Genomic DNA, 21,006 nt, shown 5'->3' on the forward strand with positions numbered 1-21,006 from the left:
TTCATATGGAGGTAGATTCTGCAGTGAATGCCCAGAGACGTTGTGGAGTCTCCTTCTGTGGACAGACCTGTCTGGTTGCCAACCTTTGCAACCTATTTTAGGGTACCTGCTTTAGCAGGGAGGTTGGACTACTCTATTGGACTCTATGATCTCTTGAGATCCCTTCCAGTTCCTGCGATTCTGTGATCTGTGTTGTTATCTGGAACTGTACTTTAGTCTATTAGATGAATTTACAGTTTATGTGGCCGTCCAGAGGCAAATGTGTCCCATGTAGAGCATTCAGGCTCCACATACATGCCTGATGCCTCTCTGGATGGGCTGTCCAGACCTCTGGATGTTGAGTAGTTGACTTAGACTCACTGCTGCAAGTAGCAGTCTGCATGTTTTGAGATCTCAGAGGAGTAACTAAGTGATTTGTAGGTTCCTGGATGAAATGTCTGAGGGATCATTTCAGGAACATTCAGACACACGAAAACTTTATCCCAATAAAAAACAGTTTCTCAGTATCTTTATTTAACACGCTCACATTCTGTTTATTTACATACAATTTTTATTTCAGAAGAATTTTTTTTTTTTTTAAATTCTGCTGCCTTCTTCCTATCCCTTATTTTTTCTTAGCTAACAGGCATTGCTATAGGTATTTTGGACAGGGTGCCTAGCAGACCAGCATGAGTGAAACATGTCAAACTTCATCTGAAACTAATGAAAGAGTTTTCGATAGCAGCAGGGATCCTGACATGCCTGTGTGGCTCCTCTTAGGAGCCTCTGACACACTGAGCTTGATGGTGGCTTTTAAGCTAGAGTGTTGGTGCCTAGCTCCTGGCAGCCAGTGGGAGTGCCTGCCACTCTATTAGAAGCACTCTCCTCATCCTATATCTTGGACCTATTGCGTGGGCAGTGGAAAGGAAAGAAAGCCCTCTCACCTCTGCAGACCACATTAAGCATCCTGCTTCGTCAGGATGACAGTAAGAATGTAGGAACTGTCTCTGAATGACAAACAACACAGGGATTGCTCTTATTTGCTCACCCCCTGAACTGGCTGCTTGCAGGGAAGAAAAGCCTGCAACTCAGAAATGTTGGGAAGGAAGCTGAGGTTAGTTTTTTCTTTTGTAGTTGGCGATAATAAAATAGACAAACAATGATTAAACATGCATTTGTGAACCATCTTTAGTATGTCACTCCCAGTTAGCCCTGGAGACTTGTACCATTTTACTGCGACATATGCATACGTTCTTTCTGCTTGGCAGATGTAGAAAAAAATTGTTTGCTTTAATTATGCAGCAAAGAAGGAAAAAGTATAGCTTGTATATGTACAAATGCTTACTTTTACCATCAGTAACACCAACTGTATGTAAGGAGATGTTAACATTTGAGAGCAATTGATTTTCTTCTGATCATACTCCAAACAGATGAGAGTAGTAGTTGTTTCTACAATTGCCATTCCGAAATGTTAAAACAGTACTTGAAATGACTCAAAGTTCAATGTAAATGTTTTCTGCTGGCTGCTCTGTGTTGATGTTACCATGACATATTTTCCAGTAGCAAAGTAAATAATTAGCACATTGGAAGAGGTTATTTTGTTAATAAATGGCATACAGTGCTACTTAGTTGAATATAAACCTATTGTATCCTTCTGTTTAGGCAGCACGTATGCTCCATAGGGCCATAGCCTCATAAATTCTAATAATCTACACAGTGCAAGGCTGGTTTCTGTGCCTCTGAAAGCCTGGACTGGCAGATAAAAGGATGATTCAATACTTGTGCTTCTTCTTCCTTTAAGTCACCACCAAGCCAGCGGTCCAGGGTAGACGTAAGGGATCCTCTGCCTCTGGACACGCTGTCAGATTCACGTTCTTCTTCCAACCAAACTGAAAGGGATGCAGTATAAGTGCCTGTGGAAACTGGGGCAGACCTACTTTATCACATGGAAAAGGGCAGCTGAGTTCAGTTCAGGAGGAGGCACAGCACCTTTAGAAAAAATTTCCTAGCAAACCCTATAGTACAGTTGGACTGGGACAAACAGTGTCCATTGCTCCTCCAAGACAAAGATATGGCTCTTCATACAGATGTTGATGTAAAAGGAATGAGGCAGATGGCAGAGCCCATCTGCCTGTCAGGGCGGCAGGCAACTTGACTGTGTGAGTGCAAGGAGGAATGCCTGATTATCAAGAGTACAGTGGCAGACCTTTTAAATGAATTCACAATAATCCCAGCAACGTTAAGAGGTGTTTCAGCCCCTGAACTGTTTGCTTTTTAATGGGGGAAAGAACAAAAGTGCTAGTGAATTTGGAAAGCATCCAGAGCCCAAAGAGATGCTTTCTGACCTGGCATTTACCCAAATGTGAGACGCAGTGAGTGGGGTGTAATGGGATGGCAGTGGGGTTGAAAAAAGACATGTAAAATAAGAGGGCTTCTTTTCTAATGGCTGATGCAGATGAGTTTCATTTTCTTGAAGATGCAGCATTCCGAAATCTATGATGCTCTTTCAGGCTGTAGCTTCTTAGAGCTGCTTCTTTTTCCTTTTGTCTCTCATGCAGTCATCAGATGAAAGCATAGTTGCCGCAAGCCTGAAAGTGAAGCTTCCCTTGCCTTAAAAGTACTGCTTCTCACTTGTTTTTTGCAAAGCTTTAAATCACTGCGACAAGCAAAGCTGCTAACCTTAACTCTCCTCCTTCTAATTAGGCAACAGCATTAAAATTCTTTATTAATGCCACCCCTCCTGGGTAGTTGCAGATATATATATTTTCGTCGCTTAATTGCTTTCTGGCCCTCATTTTAATTAGAGTCAGGGGGGCTATGGGATTCCACCACCTTCATTTCCTGCTGGCTCATTTTGCCTACAGTGCAAATTCAGAAATGGGGAACTACTTTCCAGATATGCATCTGAGAAAATGTGCAAGAAGGGGAAAACCAAGACCAAAACACAACAGTATTGCTTTCTCCCTAATTCCTCTTACACCTCAGCAAATTCTTTCAGTTTGGCTCCTTTGTTCACTGGGATTTCAGATTTCTGACTTTTGTCAGATTTGGTGCAGCTAGATTAACCAGGAGTTCTAAGATCATTTGAGACTAAGCTGAAATGTTATTTAAGGTTACAACAGTTTTGCAGAGATGACCCTCAGTTTTCTGTGTCCTTAGAGTCTCAGGCATGGTGTGGATAGAGGGCTGATGTTGTGGGAGAAGAGAAATGCAGTACACAACTTTGCAGCTCCAAATATGAAAGGAACTGCTTCTCCCAGCTGAGATTTTGCCAACCTTAGCTTTAGAAAAATGTTTTTTGTTTTACTGAAGTTCATATTTCCTTGGAAACAGATCCTTTTTTGAAAAGAGTAAGGAAACCATTTGCCAGAAGAGAACATTTTTGTCAAAGAAAGTCCATCAAACCAATAGATTGGATGGAGAGTATCTGATCATACTGAATTACACAGAAAAGTAGGAGGTCTATTGCTTGAGAGAGAAATGTAAGTTTTTGAGCTATGTGCTTCAGCTGGATATTTGAAATGCAATGAATAGTAGTGAAATAGCAACAGTATTGTTATTATAGGTCTTCAAAGTTAATATATGCTAACGTGGATGAAGTAATTCATATCCATCCAAGCTATTGTTTCAGATAATGACTGCAGACACTTCTGCTCTGTATAGTGTTCCAATTAATGTTTTTTAAATTATAGTCACAATCATAAGGCCTGGAAACTGTAATTACTCAAAGAGGTGTGCAGATAGGACTGTATGAAAAGAAATCCTATCTCTTATTTCAACATTTTAAAAGAAAGTTTTGTTCAGTTCTTTCTGTATTAAAGCCGAAATAACTTCATAAAGCTGCAGGAATATAATTGCTTTTTTTTGAAGGTTTTTTTTTGTTTGTTTGTTTGTTTTGTTTTGTTTTTTTAATATTTCATAGTTTTGACATTTTTTAATTGATTCTGCTAGAACTTATGATCCATCCTTCAGTCTTCTGTATTTCCTTTCTTGGAAAGCCTAGCTACCTGAGTACAGTTTCATGACAGTCTAAATCTCCCAAGTGCCAGTTACACAGCTATATGAGGCTCTGCACCTGGGCATCATTTGGTTGCTTCTTTCAGAGTTCCTGATAAAAGGCTGATTAATGTTGCCAGCTCCCATGCGCAGTTGGGTGTTTCTAGAGAGGACAGTTGCTCCTCATCACGTCTGCCTAATTAGGCTGATTGGTTCACAGCACCAAGCCAACCTGATTGAGAGACGTGCTTGGCTCACTGTCCTGATTTCTCACTGGTTTTGTTTTGCATTAAATGAAACTTTGCTGAGCACCCCTGCAAGCTGCTTTCCCAGCTAGAAGTGAGGCTGCATGGCCAGTGTAATGCTGAAGAAGTAAAACCTGTCTTGCTGACGTGATGTGGGTGAGCTATATCACAAATATACTGAGGTTATAGTTCTAGGTTGTGGCTGCACTGAGATTAAAAAAAAAAGGCTGGATATGTGCAGATTAAGGATTTAGAAGGACTCACAGAACAGTGAACAGTATGCAGAAATAAGGGCATAATTGTTATTTAAAGGCTTGTCATTTAAAGGTTGTTTGGACATCCCGAAGTGCCTTAAATCTGTACAGTAGAAGGTATGCCTATGAGAACTGTGCTTGTTTCAGAGACTGACTGAGGGAATAACATGTAATTCTGCACCCTAGTTCTTGCAGACCTTTCATAATCCCACTCAATTCCTTTCTAGGGACTGAAACATTTTCTTAGGACCGCTGATCCTAGAAATGCAGCTTCCAGTATTGCATAAGATATAGTCTTTGTAGTAGCATCAGCAGGAAAGCTTGTAAAGAGGCTATACTTGCTAAGTTCTACTGGAGCAGAAGGATGAATGGGATGGGGTTGTGACTGAGATGAACTGTCTGACTAACAGGCTGCAAAATCAAGAGGGAAGCTGATGAGGGGAAAGTATTTCACCATGTGATGCACAATTCAGATATAGGTTTGTCTTTTAAATCCCAAGTGTTGAGGTGTTTAGATCAGTAAAGCTTATTCACTCTGTATTGGTGGTCCAGGAGCTAATTCTGTAATTCGTGTTACCAAATTAATTAGTAGAGCGTGCTATGCCCAGGAAAGTATTTGTAGCATTCATATGTATATATCTGGATTTTGAATACTCTCCTAAATGTGGAAGTGCACTGCTCACAAAGAAAATATAGCTCTTACACTGCAGCCTTCAAAATATCTACTGACTTTGACAAGCAGTCATACAGCATTTCTGCAATAACATTGAATTTAGCGTGGGAAAATGTTCTCTTTTGTTGACCTTTGTAAGTGAAATGGCCACAAGTGTCTGAAAACCTAAAACTGCCAGGTGCTCTACTGCGTTCAAGTTTTGTAAGCTAAAGTACAGTTAATGTCAAGTGCATCAAAGTTCGCAGAAATCACTTTCCTCTAAAATAGATGAACCATCTGACAGATTTACATCAAAATCATAGACACATTCTGAAGTTTCATTTGATTGCATGTGAGAGTGTTTCATAATTGGTTATTTTCTTGTGAAAACTTTGAGTGCTGCCATTAGCTTTGAAAGCATGGCAGTGAATTCCACCATCCACATACCTGACCCATCAAAACTAAACCCAAACCCCGCTTACCAGTCAAGGAATTCTTAAGGATATATAAAGGAAAAGAGCAGAATAGTAAGGGATTTAAATACATACCTACCGAGATGTACCCTTTTGGAAGTCAAGGAGCTCATACATCTGCAGCACTGCAGCATTTGATCCATTTTTCCATTTCACATACTCATTGGTATATACAGCTGATAGCCAAAATAATTTTCCACTGGGAATGGAAAGCTCATTTGAATACAGTATATCCAGAGAATTCCCTCTTTTTATAGAAAAACCTCTGCTCATGAGTAATTGCCTGGAAAAAAAGATTTATTTGAGGTACAACAGATAAGAAAGCAAAGCATTTCCGCAAGCACACTGCTTCATATTTTTCTTACATGAGCTCACATAGCTTGATCAAGGTCTATTGAATCACAGGTTTCAAAGGCATTGGCCACATCGCTGATGATAAACACTGGAGGGGTTTGTCTGAAGAGACAAGAAATTATGGACAGCTATTCTAACGAAAGATCAAAGTAGATCGTTGGTGGGAGAGAGTAGTTTACACTAGTCTAAGAGTGGAGGAATTTGGGAATTGGTTTAATGGTTCAGTAACTACATATATGTATTAGTCTTTAGAAAATATTGCCTAAAGTCTTCATGCCAGCATGATTAAAGCACTAGAACTGAAAAGCTGAGACTAGGAATGGCTCAATAGTCACTGATAGGATACTTTTCATTGTTGATTTAGAATATTCCGCTTCTATTTGAATGACAGACTTTCATGCTAGCATTGAGCCTAAGTGGCTAGTGAGTTTATAGCAGATAGGTATTAATTTTTGAGAAATAGCGAGCGGTTATTCCTCTTAACTCAGTAGGGAAATACATCCAAGAAGGCAGCAAATCAGTGCCCAAACCCTGTCTTTCTCTCCCGCACACTGTGAAACCTGTCTACAGCTCATTCCCAAATTCACGTTGTGTGAACCCAGGCACATGCTTTGGGTGAACAAATCGCAATATAACTCCATTTGGGAAAGAAGGGAAGATTCTCTGGCCACAGCCCAAATGGGCATGGTCAGATATGTTCATACCTGTTTCTTGAAAGCCTTCTCATTGGTGGCTTCCCACCAGGCGTGCAATAGGCCTTTAATTAAGGTGAAGATATTAGAATTACTCTCACTGAGCAGCAGCTCACCTCCACCACACTGGTAAAATCTAGCTGGTTACAGCACTGCCTCATCTGACAAGCATTGCATTTCTACATCTTCCAGTAAATCCTGATAGAGATTAGTGTGTTGTGGTGTTCTCAGAGTAAAGAATAATTGATTGAATTGGTTAGAGAGCTCTGACCAAGTCTTTGTTAGATCAGTCCCTTGATATCAAAGCTAGCCCTGTAGGGAATATATAAATCATTTACATGTCCAGTGGAATATGAGATGAGATGATAACTAAGGTTACTACTTAAAGTAGAAAATCCTTTTGTATTGAACTAACTTTTAACATTTGAAGGAAATTAGAACCCCTGAGGCAGAAACAGGAACGTGGCTTTTAAACTGTGTTGAAACATACTGGAATAGTTACATGCCTTTGTGAGAAAGATTATACGGGGAAAAAATACAGAAAATAGTGAAGAGTGTGCTAAAAACAGGAATTGTCCTTTTTGGGTAGGAATGTCTGACAGCTGAGACAAATTGGTCCGGTTTTGTCGTTCAAAATAGTAACTGATATTTTGTCAAGTTGCTCCCTCATGGGTAGACTCTTACTAAATGAGAGCAATGATTTCATTAACTTGTGTCTCTTCTGCGGTCCCAGATGGCACAGTTAATGTAGTTTCTGTAATGCCAAGTTAATAATTACTCTTCCTTTTGCTGCATTCTTCTGTAAATTTGCCCTCAGCTCATATTATACCCTCTGGCAGTAGAGAAGTTGAAGGTTGAGAATGGAGGCTTTAGGCTTCATCTAAAAACAAAGTTTAAGAACTGTTAAAAGGTAGCTTCCAAATGTGTCTTCAGATGCAACTCGAGTTTATCTGCTTTCTGTGATCTTTCATTTCATGTCTAATGCTACTTCATTTCTTGTGTTACCAGTTTGTGTAAATAATGTAGATCTCTAAAGCCAGTTGAGCAGGGTCTGTTCAAACCCACCTGAACGCCAACCAATATCTACAACTGACACCAATACCTGAATTTTCACAGAATTTTCCCTCTTTCATTCACCTCTGTGTGTCCACTTGTTGAAAGAATCCTGGTAATATGGGTCATCAGATGATCTCCTAATTCATCCACTTTTTAAGTAAGATGAAAAACACTGTAAGCTGTATTTGTATATAGATAAAACCATTACATGTTTAGGAAGGAATTTCACCCTACTTTTGATTTCTGTCTAATGCATCCATCACAATGGATGAGGTTTAACAGTTAACACAGAAGCTATCAGTAAACTCAATGGCTCCAGGAATTTGTGACCAATCTTCTCAGAGGTGAAGTCAATATCAATGTAAAACCATACCTTCCAAAATAAATTTTTGTTTCCAGGGATCCTTGTTTCTTTTTTTATCAATAATTCAGTACAGTCAGGTGGTACAAGATGTGCTAGAATGAGTAAGGATTTGAAAGAAATACATCCGGGGCCCTCTTCTATTTTGTCATGCCACTTGGATGGCTAGAGTAAAGAATAAAAAGGTTAAAGTGTGTTTAAAATTGGTGCTGATCACACAGATTTAGGTTGTCGTAAGTGAAAACTTCAGGGAAGTTTGGCTGTATTCCATTTTTTCAGCTCTCTGCTCTTTTAGGAATTTTAATTTTTTCTTGGATAATCAGATCTCTGACAGTAGATGCATGTAATTAACAGGGAAGGAAGTTTGCGTGCTGACTGTAATAGCACTGACTGATCCCTTTGCCAGATAACTGCTATGGCCTGGCATTCCAGTATTGTTTTATTCCCACAGATATCACCAGACATCCCTATCTGCAACCATCTGTATTTGATTGCAAGGATGACATCTTGGAACCATTTATTAATTTCACTGGACCGAGAATTCGGCATGCATCTCCAAAATTCCCCCTTAAGATGGTTCTCTTTAAAAAATTTTTAGTCTTTTGGTAGTTGAACGTGAACATCTTCCTCTTTTCAGTAGTGTAATAAAGCTGAAATTTCATGTAAAAAGTAGTTTCTCAGGGAAGATGGTTTTTAGAATTGGCAGAGAAGCTTTTACTGTAATTCTCAAAATTCTCCCTAGGTGGGAGGAAGATGTGTTTTCTTTAAGATAAAATGAGCTTTATCTATCTTTGGTTAAGCAAAGTTCAGTACCCTAGTGTCATTCATGTCTTTTGGAAAATTGCCCCCAAGTCTTTTTTGATAGCCTATTTACCATCTGCTAAGCAAACAACACCTAACAATAAAGGATTGGGAGAAACACTTATGGCTGTTTTATTATAATGTATTTTATGCTACTTACAACTTCCTTCTTACATTTAGATCAGATAAGATCTAGATTCATTGGAATATAGCTTTCAATCATGACTTTTAAAGGAGTAAGAATATGAACATAAGATGGGTGAAGCATGCACTAGATTATATGTATTTTTCCCCTGAGCCTATGGTCCAGGTGTGATTTCTAGGTGTTTAATACTGAAAGGAATAGTAACAAGTAAAATGGATCTAAATCTTTTTGGACAAAAATGGTAGTATGAATTAGAGCTAACTGCTTGCTTTTGGTCCAGCTGGTCTGTCTTTGTCAATGGAAGACAGCTTTTACATCTCTGGAAGAAGATAAAGCCCTATGAAACATTTTTGAAAATCGCACCTATGAGGATATGAGCAGTATTTCAGCTGAGATTATGGAGAAATGGCTTTTAAGACATATTAACAAGTACCCTTATAAATCCACTGTAGTAACAGAATTAAAAAACACCCCTCAAAAAGTCAAAACCCTTTCCAACTATTTGCAGTTAAAATACATCATTCCCAGTTCTGGACATTCTTTGCTTTTCTATGTGGAAGATAAAAATAGATTTGCTACACAAAGCTCTCGTTAGGGGGTCACACAAATACACAGCAGCCATTTCTCCCTAAATTGGATCATTCTCTACGCTTTTTCTTTTGATGTGTGAAGTCCTTGCTGCAGTGATCTTTCCTCATCTTTTCTGAGCACTGCTGCCTAGTATGGTCTATCTCTCAGTGCACTGGGCTAAGTACGCCACATATGAACACAGATGTTAAGAAATCTACTGTTTAGCTACTACTTCCTTACTTTGATGTCTTTGTTTGAGATTTCAGTCTTGAAAATATAACTCTGGATTTATTTTATATTTTTAAAAATGCTTTTATACTTCTGATTCTAGTGATTAGTTTAGAAAAGCAGAATTTTGTCTATCGTACAAAATGGGAGTGCGAGTGAGAGGGAAAAACTAAAGGGAAATTTTGATGATAAAATCTTTTGACACATCCAAATGTTGCACAGGTTAGATTTACTGTGCCCCTGGGATTGACCAGGCACACATCCACTTTTCAACATAATTATTTGTTTTTTTTTAATGTAATATTAAGACCAGAAAGAAAGCAAAGCTGACTCATAGGTGTTGTACAGATTCAAAATGGAAGGACGGTATTGAACCTGAAGAGCTCACAATTTAGGCATAAACTTTATTTGTTTGCAGGAGTTCATATCTGATTACTGGTCACATCCACTTGGAAAAAAAAAACACAACCTCTTTTGTTATATTGCACCTTAATAACTGGCACTTTCCTTTTCACATTTTTATGAATCAAAACACTTTTCTGTCTGAAGTTATATCTTCATAGTGTCTGCAACTTCTTGGCTGTTCTGATCACATGGACTAGCACATCCTCTGGATTCTTCTCCTTGGGATCCCAGAAGGATGCCCCAGTTTGGAACAATCCGTTCTATTATTTGATGAAGCCTATCCCTTCTGCTATAAACTGCTGCTTCCTTTAACTGTTGGTCTCTTGCATTTATATAAGTCCAGCCACTTGTTCTGAGTTGTTAATTCTTCCTTTAGCTAAATTAAAGCATCTCAAATATTAGCCTTTCCTGGGAATTTGGAATGACTTTGCTTTTCCTCCAGATTTCAGCTACCATGATGCTCAAAAGTCTTTTCTATCCTGATGGACCAGTAAGAAAGAGTAATAAGACATAGAAGTAATATTGACTACAAAATTAAAATGTAATTTTACAATTACACAGAGTTGTATTATTGTATTATTACTGTCAGCCATGTAACTTTAAGGTTCTGAATACTCTTGCTAAAATCGATTTGGCCAATCACATGAATAAATCTACAACATAATTAGGTACCTTGCTTACTTAAAGTCTGAAACCACCATGCTCAATTATTAAACCTTTGAATTTGGGATAATATATTCCATGGAAAGAATGGGAGAAGTCCAAGTCTTCACTGGATCTGGTGTGCAGGCCCTTTCTGCCTGAACAGCCACACTGAACCATCAGAATTACACATGCAGCATGGTGCTACTGCAGGCAATACGAATGAAGAAAGAAAACCATTACTGTTGTGTTGTTTCTTTTTTCTTAAATCTACTGAAGAAATAGAACTAATTGAGGATGTGGAAAGTAAAGTCATTCACACAATTTTCCCCTATTTTTTTTTTTCTTCTCTCGTATTTCTCTTCTTTTCTGCTGTTTGTTCTAAAAATCTTGATTATTTTCCCTAGTAAAATTGTTTGCTCTTGCAGCTGGGCTTGACCCCTTTGGATAATGAGGCAGAGATAGAAAAAGAGCAGTGACTCAAAAGTGCTTTGTGTAGAGATTTCAAATGGCAGCAAGTGGTCATATGCTTTCCTATTGCTTCAAGCAACAAAATATAATGATTTTATGTACTAGAACACTTTAAAAATCGGATGGTCTTTCTATGGGGAAATCTAGTTGGGAAGATTCTCAACTAAAGGACTCAGTATTATCACTTCAAGATAAGATATTGAGGCCTAATTTTTACCTACGTAAATTGACCTTTCTCAGTCCTTTTAAAAGGTACTGAATATGTTTTTTCAGAATAGTAATAGTCAGGAAGACAAACCTACATTCCTACAATCATTTTGAATTAGATTGTAAGACTTTTACTTACGTACTTTAAAATCAAATAATATAAAACATTACAGATAATCTCTTGCAGTATTGTAAGGTTTACCTTTTTTTTTTTTTTTTCCTTTCTTTTAAATTTTTACTTCATGTTTTTATTTAGAACTGGTAACTATGTAGAGAGAGCACAGCCCATTTTCCATTAGTATCTTTCAAGCTTTGCATCTTATCGACGTTCAAGAAACAAAAGCAATATATGTGGGCTGTAAGATACTCACCTTTCCATTCAATTCATAGCAGGCTGAATGTTTTCTTTATTCTTGTTCAAGAGCTAGGATAAATCATTATAATAACTTATGTAATAGTAGGCAGCCCTCATCATACACGCTTCTATTCCATTTGACACATGCACTAATCTGATAGAGCAAAATGTTAATTTTGATAATGATAATTTCTGATATTTCCGTGAAGTCTCTCATCCTACCAGATCCAAAGGGTCTTAGAGATTTGCTGTGAACAACTGAGTTGTGCCACGCTCTGTAGAAAAGCCCTGCTTTTCTAACAAAGGTCAGCGGCGCACTAAGAAATCCTTTTTTTCTTCCTATGCAAATTATGGTAACACAACTGTGTAGACAGCAAAGTTCATTTTGCATTCAGAATGCATGTTTGTGCCTAAATATTACAGGACAGGCACAACCTAACTACCTAAGACAGGAAATACTGTGCATGCACAGCCTTTTAAGAATTGGTGCATAACCATAAGATATCTGCAAGGAAGAAAAAAAAAAAGAGCATATACATATCCTTGTATTCACCACTAACTATGGTGGGAATGTTTGCCAGTGCTTGTTTTAGATTCTATTTACAAAACATTGCTATAAATGCATTTTAACTGGCATTAGTTGAGAAGTACCTCATTATGATGCGCTACTGAATAGCAGAGTGATGGAGAAAGCAGGTACATAAGACAAATCCAATGAAGCCCTCAAAGTTGTAGTACTCATAACTAGAAAGGATAACAGCTGGACAAGGGAATTTCAAGGAGAATTCAGGTTGGGGAAGGTTAAGAAAAGAAAAGTGACTGAAAGTTCCCTTCCATTGAAAGTCATTTAGAAAAAAAATAATAACCCCAAGATCCAGGATGGTAACCCTGTGAGGATTTCCTTCCACTTCGCCCTGGAAATGGCTGAGAAGAAAAGAGTAGAAAGAGTTGATTGGGGTGATAGGAAACTCTCCAGAGTTGTACTGAGAGCCATCAAGAAGAATCCTACTTTCCATAAAGCCTTTCATCCTGGAGAACAGAAGTGAGGTTAAAGCAGAGTCCAGAAAGAGTGGGAGAGATCAGTACATTAGTTATCATAACTTTGTTATTTCTCTAAATATTTGGAGCACAGATACTCTGAAAGAATTTAGTACGTTGTGCTTGTGTAGATGAATCACCATCACAGCAACTCACTGAACTGGGTCAGGGCATTCTCACTACAGTCATATTGGACTGTTTCAGTAAATGGCTATTAAATGCCATGAATTTCTAGGAGCATCTGTGAGTTGCATGAAGTGGTGCTACTGATTCCATGGGTCTCTTTCTTTATCACATTCCTATAAAAAAAGAGAAGGAATCTCATTGCTAGCAGAGATGTAAAATCAGGTCGGGACTGTCGCTAGTTATTTAAAGGTATTGCAGATCTTTTGTAAGCCCAAACATATTACATGCTGTATCTTGGCTAAACTCCATGTTTTGTAATTACATCCTCTTCTCCTCTTCTCAGACAACTTTTGTTGTCACAAGAGGATGCCGCTATCTTCGTTTTCCTGAACTAGATGTCTGGGTAGCAGTATTTTAATCTCATCGTGATCACTCTGAAAGATAAATTCTTTATTGCCCGAGATGCAGCATGGTTTCTGCATCACTCCCTGTAGCACTGCAGTGTGTGGAGAAAAGGCAGGTTTTGAAATTTATGTTCAAGCAGAGGTTCCATTTTTCTCAGTGCTTAAGTACAAGCGCAAATCTGTTGGTTTGGCTTCCTCCTCCATTACTCCCTTGCTGCAGTATAATCACTCCCAGGAGCAATAGGAGGCTTACTACTTTGACTCGAAATTGTATTTTGAGATCACTGTAGTCAAAATGCAAGTCATCACTATCCCATTAGCTCTTGGAATGCTTTCAGAGCATTGTCTGGTTTCTGCTTCCAATTTGATGAGCTGGTGACTGTAGCCCTTGGATGGCATTTTCATAAGCAAAATCCTGAGGGAGGTGGTTGCAGTTGTTACCATGTTAGCCACCTGATGAACTGCCAAGGTTGTACTGATAGCAAGCAAGAGGTATGTCACTATAAACAAAGCAACAAAAACAGCCTCTTTCTGCTATTTTACCACTGTTTTCTCTGTGGGTTACAGGGTTTGCTGGCAGAGCAGTGCCCACAAGCCTGGAAATGCAAGCAAATTCTCTGCCAGCACAATGATCTGGTCTTTGCCATCTGGTAGCCAGCTGTAGTGAATATCTGAGAGCACAACCTAGTGAAGACATCCACCAGTATGTCTGGCCAAATGCACCATGCCAAAAGTAAAATTCCCATCACGAAAAGCAACAGAGGCATAGCCTGTTGCCAGTTTCCACAAAGACAAAATTGGATTGAATAAGAATTGAAGATACTATTTCTCAGCTGGAACACTCACAAATTGAACTGAGGAACTGAGAGAGAGGCTGATTAAGTTGCACTTCAAATGCCAGAAAGTCAACCTTACTCTGTGGCTAATGGTTTTCCGTAGCACTCAGTCTGCAGCCAGTTGAATGTTGGTCTTTCAGTAAACTTCAGTACTCCTTCCTCTGAGGGCTCTGCTTTGGTGGCGGACATCCTGATTCCTCCTGATTCCTGCTTTGTACATCACTAGGAAGAGGTACATAGTGGTTTAGAAGTGCCATTTATTAGTAGTATCATCTCTGTAAGCACCTTTATACTCTTTTTGCTCAGGGCTGTGAGATGGTTTATGCACCAGGCAGTGAATAATGACATTTGTTATTTGCTGAATAATGAATTCTTCTCCTTTTTTTTTTACTTCTTATTTTTCTCTAGTAATTACGTGGGGTGTGTCAAAGTGGATATAAAATCTTTGTTATTTATATATATATATAAAATAAGTGCTGGTTTCATAACTTACCTCTCAGTGAAATACAGCTGTGTTTATGTACTCTTTTTGCAGAAAGGTGCCTAAATATGTTAGAGGAAGAAGGTGAAGGAATGTGGTATATGCCAAAACATCTACATCAACTTAGCCTTGCCAGTTTGGAGCTTTAGAGCAGGTAGGACTCAGCAGTACAAAGACGTGTATTAATAATGATAGTATATTTTCCTGTGCTGGGAGCTTCTGGGATGCTCTCACTTGGAACTGGATCTCCAGCACCACATCATGTGCTCTGCATCACACCCCATCACCCTCATGTGTGTGCTTGGACACAGGAGAGAGGGTGAGGCATAGCACTCATGTCCTCAGCCTTGCTCTGCCCAACAGGAGAGCGCTTGGCATTGGCTCCAGGCAGCATCCAAGCACCTTTACACACTGCAACAACTTCAGCTGGTGGCGGAGAATCCATCCTCATGTTTTATTCATCCAGATTTCCTCTCCCCACTCCAGAAATCTACACTCATCTCTTCACTGGAGAATCTGTTCAATTTCCTCTCATTTAGCGCCGTGCTGCAGAGCTCACATTTCTGCTGAGTGCCCTCACTCAGAGACTGATCGGTGCTAATCACAAGTCCAACTTCTCAAGAGTGAAGCGTGGGAGAGAGAGGAGATGTAAGCTCATCTAATTTGATCAGTCTGTTTTGTTATACCGAATATTTGATTTTCAATAGCCAGCTCCCTTGGAAGGAAATAAAAATGTAAAAAAATCCAGCTTCCTTCCCTTTTTGCTTTTTTGGTAAGATTTTTGGTTTGACTCATCTTTCCCAGGCTAATTGTCAAGAAACTGACAGATCACTCATGGTTGACAAGTGAGTAATTGGGAGAAGAGAGGGAGTACAGCAGGTGTCAGTACTAATTTGGTAAAACAAACGGGGGAAAAAAAGAGGAGTAGAGTGTGGCATGATAGTCACTTTCACAGTCATGACGCTACAAGCACTTCATACAAAATGTGTGCAGGATTTTACAACGCTTAGAGCGTTAACTATTAACCAGCCACTCCAGACACACTTCAGAGGTGGCCTGCAGTTCACCATAAGAAGATGCTTTTGAGTCTCTTAACAGGAAAGGCTGATTCACAGCACTGCTGAGGAATGGGATGGAAAAATAGCTTCATGATTCTCACCTATCACATTATTGTGCAGAGCAGCCCTTGCAGCAGGCAGACCTTCTGCCCTTGCCCTGATGGGCTGCACTAGGCTTGACTGTCAGGAAGGTTATTACTGTCAGAGCTGGATCATTCTATTGCTGTCAAGATCTCTGTTGTCTACAGCTGCCCTAATTCTCTGAAATTGAGACTCAGCCCAGTCCTTGGTCATTGCTAGGACCTAAATCTCACTTACTGGATGGAAGAAGTGAGCTTTGTGTCTGGAGAGTTGCTCTGGCTCTGAAGAGAACAGCCAAAGATTTTGCTGTGTTTTAGATAACAAACCCTTGGAAATCAATTCTTTCACTTATCTGCCAAATCTGCTCCTCTGAGCTCTGTTTTCTTGCTTCAATCTCAGATGTCACTGAAACTGCCTCAACACCAACCGGTGCTCTTGTTTTGATCCCTGTAATGGTGTTAGTGAGGCCAAATAATGGATTCTGTTGGCAGACTCCTAAGACACACTTTTGCTCTAAAATGGTGGTACAAATAGCATTGCAGCATTTTATGTTTACTGCCTCAAGATTTCAGTATCTTATATGCTCTATTTCAAAGAAAAATGCTTTTTTTTTTTTTTAAACCAGAGATTCAAAGAAAAGTGTAGTTTTTTTTCCAGACTTCAGCATAGTTATAAAAAATATTGAGGCTGCAGGGCACTTTCTGCTCTGGCTTTCATCTGTACAACCCCCTAGTGTCTTGAAATCCTGCTTTGCTTTCACCCACGGATCATTTGGGCTAGAGTAGTTCTACAGGACAGCCCCAGGTAGCAAGAATGTTTCTAAGGGGTAGGACCAAAGCGAATGTGGTACCCTCTCTTGAGCTCCTTTCTGGCTCAGATGTCAGTGCATCACCTCCAAACACCTTTGCCTGTACCTCCAGGAAAAAGCAAGTAATTTTTTTTTTTCTTCTTGCTTTATGGGATGTAAGTACTGATAATTGGAAGCACACTGGGGTTGCTTTTATTTTTCTTCCCCTGAAGTATAAAGAGACATCTCCCCCAGCTGTATGGAGTGAATCCCACTCCACAAAGCACACACGTGTTGGGGAGCACATCCATTCAACCTTTCGCCACGCAGACCTGAAGTCAGCAGGGAGGAGAGCATACAGGTGCCTTTGCAGCTGATTTAACCCAGAGGCGAGGGTTGAGCCTGCCAGCAAAGTCATGCCGTCCTTCTGCCGGGGCTACCGCAGCTCCGAGAGTGACTTTGGGCATTGCATCCTCGGGAAAGACGGCGCCTGGGGATGCCGACAGCTTTCCCACTGCAGCCCAACCGAGTGTTATTACTATGACAACCTACAGGTACGGATCTGCGCAGCGCCGGGAGCTCCGGCAAGCCCTGATTGCATGCGTGTGGCTCAGAGCCGGGGTGCCCTGCCTAGGAGAAGGGTAGAAAGCACTCGGAGCCACAGGTGCCCCTCTCTGGCTCTGTCCTGTTGCTTTGGGGTGTAAGGCAAAGTGTGGGTGCTTAAGAGACAACAGCAGCTAAGATTTTTAATCATCTTCTCTGGGGCAAAGTAAGGAGAGTGTTGCTTTTCCCCTAGAGCCCTTCTTCAGAAAATCACCAGACCTGTAAGAATATAAAGCTGCCCTTCAAATTCTGCCTTCCTCAGCCTGATTAAAAGGTAAAAATGCTCCCATGCCTCATGCATGCTGTATGCCTCTGTGTGTGTGTGTGCATGCATGCACACATTACTTTCTTACACTACTGTGACAGCACATGCTCCCCAAAGCTATCCACAGCATTAGAAATCCAACTCCTCCCTCCAGTGCTCTGTATGTGTGTGGCTGGGGCTTTCTGCTTTGCCTCACTCCCAGCTGATTGCGGGCTGATGGTCACGACTCTGCTCCTCACCTCCGGGCTTCACGTTGAGGAGAGAAGGATCGGGGAAAACGGAGAAGCTGGCACACAATTGCCCTACGGAGCCGTCGATAACTTGCTCCCCGTGCAGCAGAACCACACAGGGGAGGGGAGGGAGGAGGGAGGAAAGAAGGGGAGGAGGAGGAGGAGAAGGAAAAAAAAAAAAGAAAAAAGAAAATCCAGAGAATTCTAGTCCTGCAAATGTAGTGAAACTGAGTGGTCAGAGTTCATTTGCTCGAGAAGAGCAGAGAAGAAAGAGGACGGTAAATGAGAATAAGCAAGAAAGGTCTGTAGCTCATTTTCCTGATACTAGCAGTGTTTTAGAGGGAAAATGATTCCTCCGAGCAGCATGACTGAAGTCAGCGTGGACAGTGTGGAGAAAGAGAATGAAGTGGAGAGCACAGAGCAGCCTCCATCTCCAGCATCAACCACCAGCCAGGAATCTAAGGTACTTAGATCTCTTTTATTTCTTTCTTTTCTTTTCTTTTTTCTTTTTTCTTTTCTTTCTTTTTTTTTTTTTAAAGATGCATTTCTCTGATTTGTGTTTGAAGCTCTGTGGCAGGATCAGCAGCGGAGTGCTGTGAGCCACCTCCGATTGCAGTGTCTGCTCTGACATTCCTACTACTGAATTCTCTCTGTCACCCGGGAGGCTCGGGGGTCTGAAGTGGGGAACACTTGCCTTTTGAGATGGTTGGGTTTGGGGAATTTGTTTTGTGTTTTCACCTTCTTATTACTCTAAGGACCTGGAGGAGGAAAGGGGGTGAGGCAGGGGATCACTGCCAACAGGTGATTTTAGCTATTTTCACATTGTGCATCAGATCACTTACAGAGTTTTTGTTCATGGCTGGAATGATTTATTTTCTCAGTGTCCGGAGAGGACTATTTTGGTGGGAGACTTCAGATATTCCACTTCCCTCTTCCCCTCTAGCAGACCCATCAGTTAACTTTCACTGTTTAATGAGCCAGTAGTTGAAATGGGATGTAAGTGACAGCTTTGGCACAAGAATTCTTTTGTACACTACGCAGAAAATCTTTGTGTTTTTTTTTCTCCCAGCCTTTTATTTATTGATTACTAAATGTGGTTCAGTGTACCTTACTGAAAACCAACATCCAGCTCAAATGGCATGGCCCCTAATTTTTTAATTGACTACTACATGAAAAGTTTTTCTGCCTGCCAATATGTGACTTGGAATATTGAGTAGAAAGGGGAGGAAAGTACTTTCCGTAGATAATGAATGTTCTCTGCAGCTTTCCTGGATAATATGATTTTACTGATCCTCTGCTACTTATGATCAGTATCATGACAGCAGCTGCCAGATCTTCCTGTAGACTTCCACAGTGATGCTGTGTGCTGGGTAAATGTATCAAAATAGGGAGGTCCTCATCACTTGGAGCTTACAGCTGGGTAGAGGCTTAGAAAATACCATGTGAGCAGAACATCTGCCTGACAGGGAAGGTCCATGTTGGCCTGAGTTTAAAAGGCACTGGGAGCCTGGTGTAATGTATGAAAGCTGCTATGTTAGTCTGCAGTTAAAACTAGGTTTTCAGAGTGCAAGTCGCAAGAGTCTGTGTGGGTAGAATTCTGACGTAGGCTTTGGGATTTTTTTTTTGAATGCTTTACTCCAAGGAGGAGAACTAAGGTATCCCCTATGTAAAACAACCTCTGTAGAAGAGCTCTCCCAGGAACAATATCATTCTCTGTTCGTGTTGTTTGCAATACACATTCAGCACTCCTGGGACACTGCTGCAGTCTCCCCGGTGAGAAGGGAAAGAGTAAATGTGTTATTGGTTCAGCCCTAGACTCTAAAAGGATCCGGTTGATAGGTACCTAAATCCTCCCACAGAGAGCATTTCCCCAGAATTGCTTTTGGTATTTGTCCAGAGGGGAGCTCAGCCCCCCAATGAGGTCCCAGTAGGAACTGGAGCCTTCACTGCACAGCCAGCACCAGGTTCTCACTTGTGCTGTACCTGTGTCTGGGCCAGGTGGAATGAGTGCTCCCTCTGCTCCCAGGCACAGCCAAGCAAGCTGTTACAGAGCTAAGGTGCTGCTCACATGAGGGATTTTCCCACTGAGTCACAGAGCACTCAAGTTTCTCAAAATGAACAGACAGGCAGGAATCCTAAACAAAGACAAAGCAAAGTGCTGCACGTAGGGATCCTTCTTGCTCCTTATGCGTGCTTTCAGAAGGATGACAACAGGACTTAGGCACATCTAGCCAGAGAGCAAAAAGACTACTAAGCAGTTTCTAATCAAACATTACCATCATCAATTCTTCCAGTCTTGTGAGCATTAGGAGTGATACACTGCAGTAGGCAAAAGCCGTGACTGTGCTTTTGATGCCATCACTTGCATACAGATATTTTAAGTAAACATGTAATCTGTGTATTCACATTTAGAACTGCGCATAAGATCAGAAAATGTTCTGTATTGTTATTTCAATAGATGATTCAAAAGACCCCTGTGATCACTAGGTTCACAGAATCACAGAATGGCCAGGGTTGGAAGAGACCTCAAGGATCATGAATCTCCAACCCTCCTGCCACATGCAGGGCCACCAACTTCCCCATTTAATACTAGACCAGGTTAATAAGATTTTTTGTCCTAGTAAGCAGAGGGATGGAAAAATTATCAATGACTTCATGATTATTTTTTTTTTTCAGGAGAGCTTATGTACTTCAGAAGCCAAAGATTCTGACAGAGACATATGTCAGTGTGTGCCAACGACCTGTGCATTAGCTTTCATTCCACTATGTCTTCTGCCTAGGCTGCTGTCTTGTCAATCACAGAGGGCTGTGCTTTCTTCAGGTACCCTCTGTTGTGTAAGTTAACAAGTTCATGTCTTCTGCAGTTACTGCAGAACAGTTTGTGCAGGGTCTAATTACCCCATAATAGCTTGTTTCTGGGGTAAAACACCATTATGACTCCAAATATAGAAATAGAAACAACGTGGATAATAGCAACCTTCAAAATGCATTTGAAAACATTTCAATGGAATGATAATTTTGAAAAACTAATGCAGAGCTAACGTAGAGACATTGCTTCCAGCCTTTTGTAATCATAGACTGTGACACATAGCCCCTTATAGTAACAAAGTCCGGAAAAAGGGTTTTATCTAGCACACTCCAGGCTGTATTCAGACGATGACACAGAGTACTACAATTCCTGACTAGCATGAGTCTGAGAAGCAGAACTTCA

At 40.4% G+C, this 21,006-nt stretch overlaps 1 protein-coding gene across 1 annotated transcript in view; it reads left to right on the forward strand.

Moving 5' to 3' along the window:
* Positions 1–17,718: 17,718 nt before the first annotated feature.
* The window catches only part of STAC (SH3 and cysteine rich domain), a 74,454-nt gene continuing 71,166 nt past the window's right edge, over positions 17,719–21,006 (forward strand). Inside the window, exon 1 of the mRNA XM_003207280.4 lies at positions 17,719–18,258. Coding sequence (XP_003207328.1) covers positions 18,142–18,258 — 117 coding nt within the window. The 5' untranslated portion in view covers positions 17,719–18,141. The remainder of the gene's footprint in view (positions 18,259–21,006) is intronic.

Source organism: Meleagris gallopavo, chromosome 6, assembly GCF_000146605.3.
Source record: "Meleagris gallopavo isolate NT-WF06-2002-E0010 breed Aviagen turkey brand Nicholas breeding stock chromosome 6, Turkey_5.1, whole genome shotgun sequence".
In the NCBI taxonomy this organism is placed as follows: Eukaryota; Metazoa; Chordata; class Aves; order Galliformes; family Phasianidae; genus Meleagris; species Meleagris gallopavo.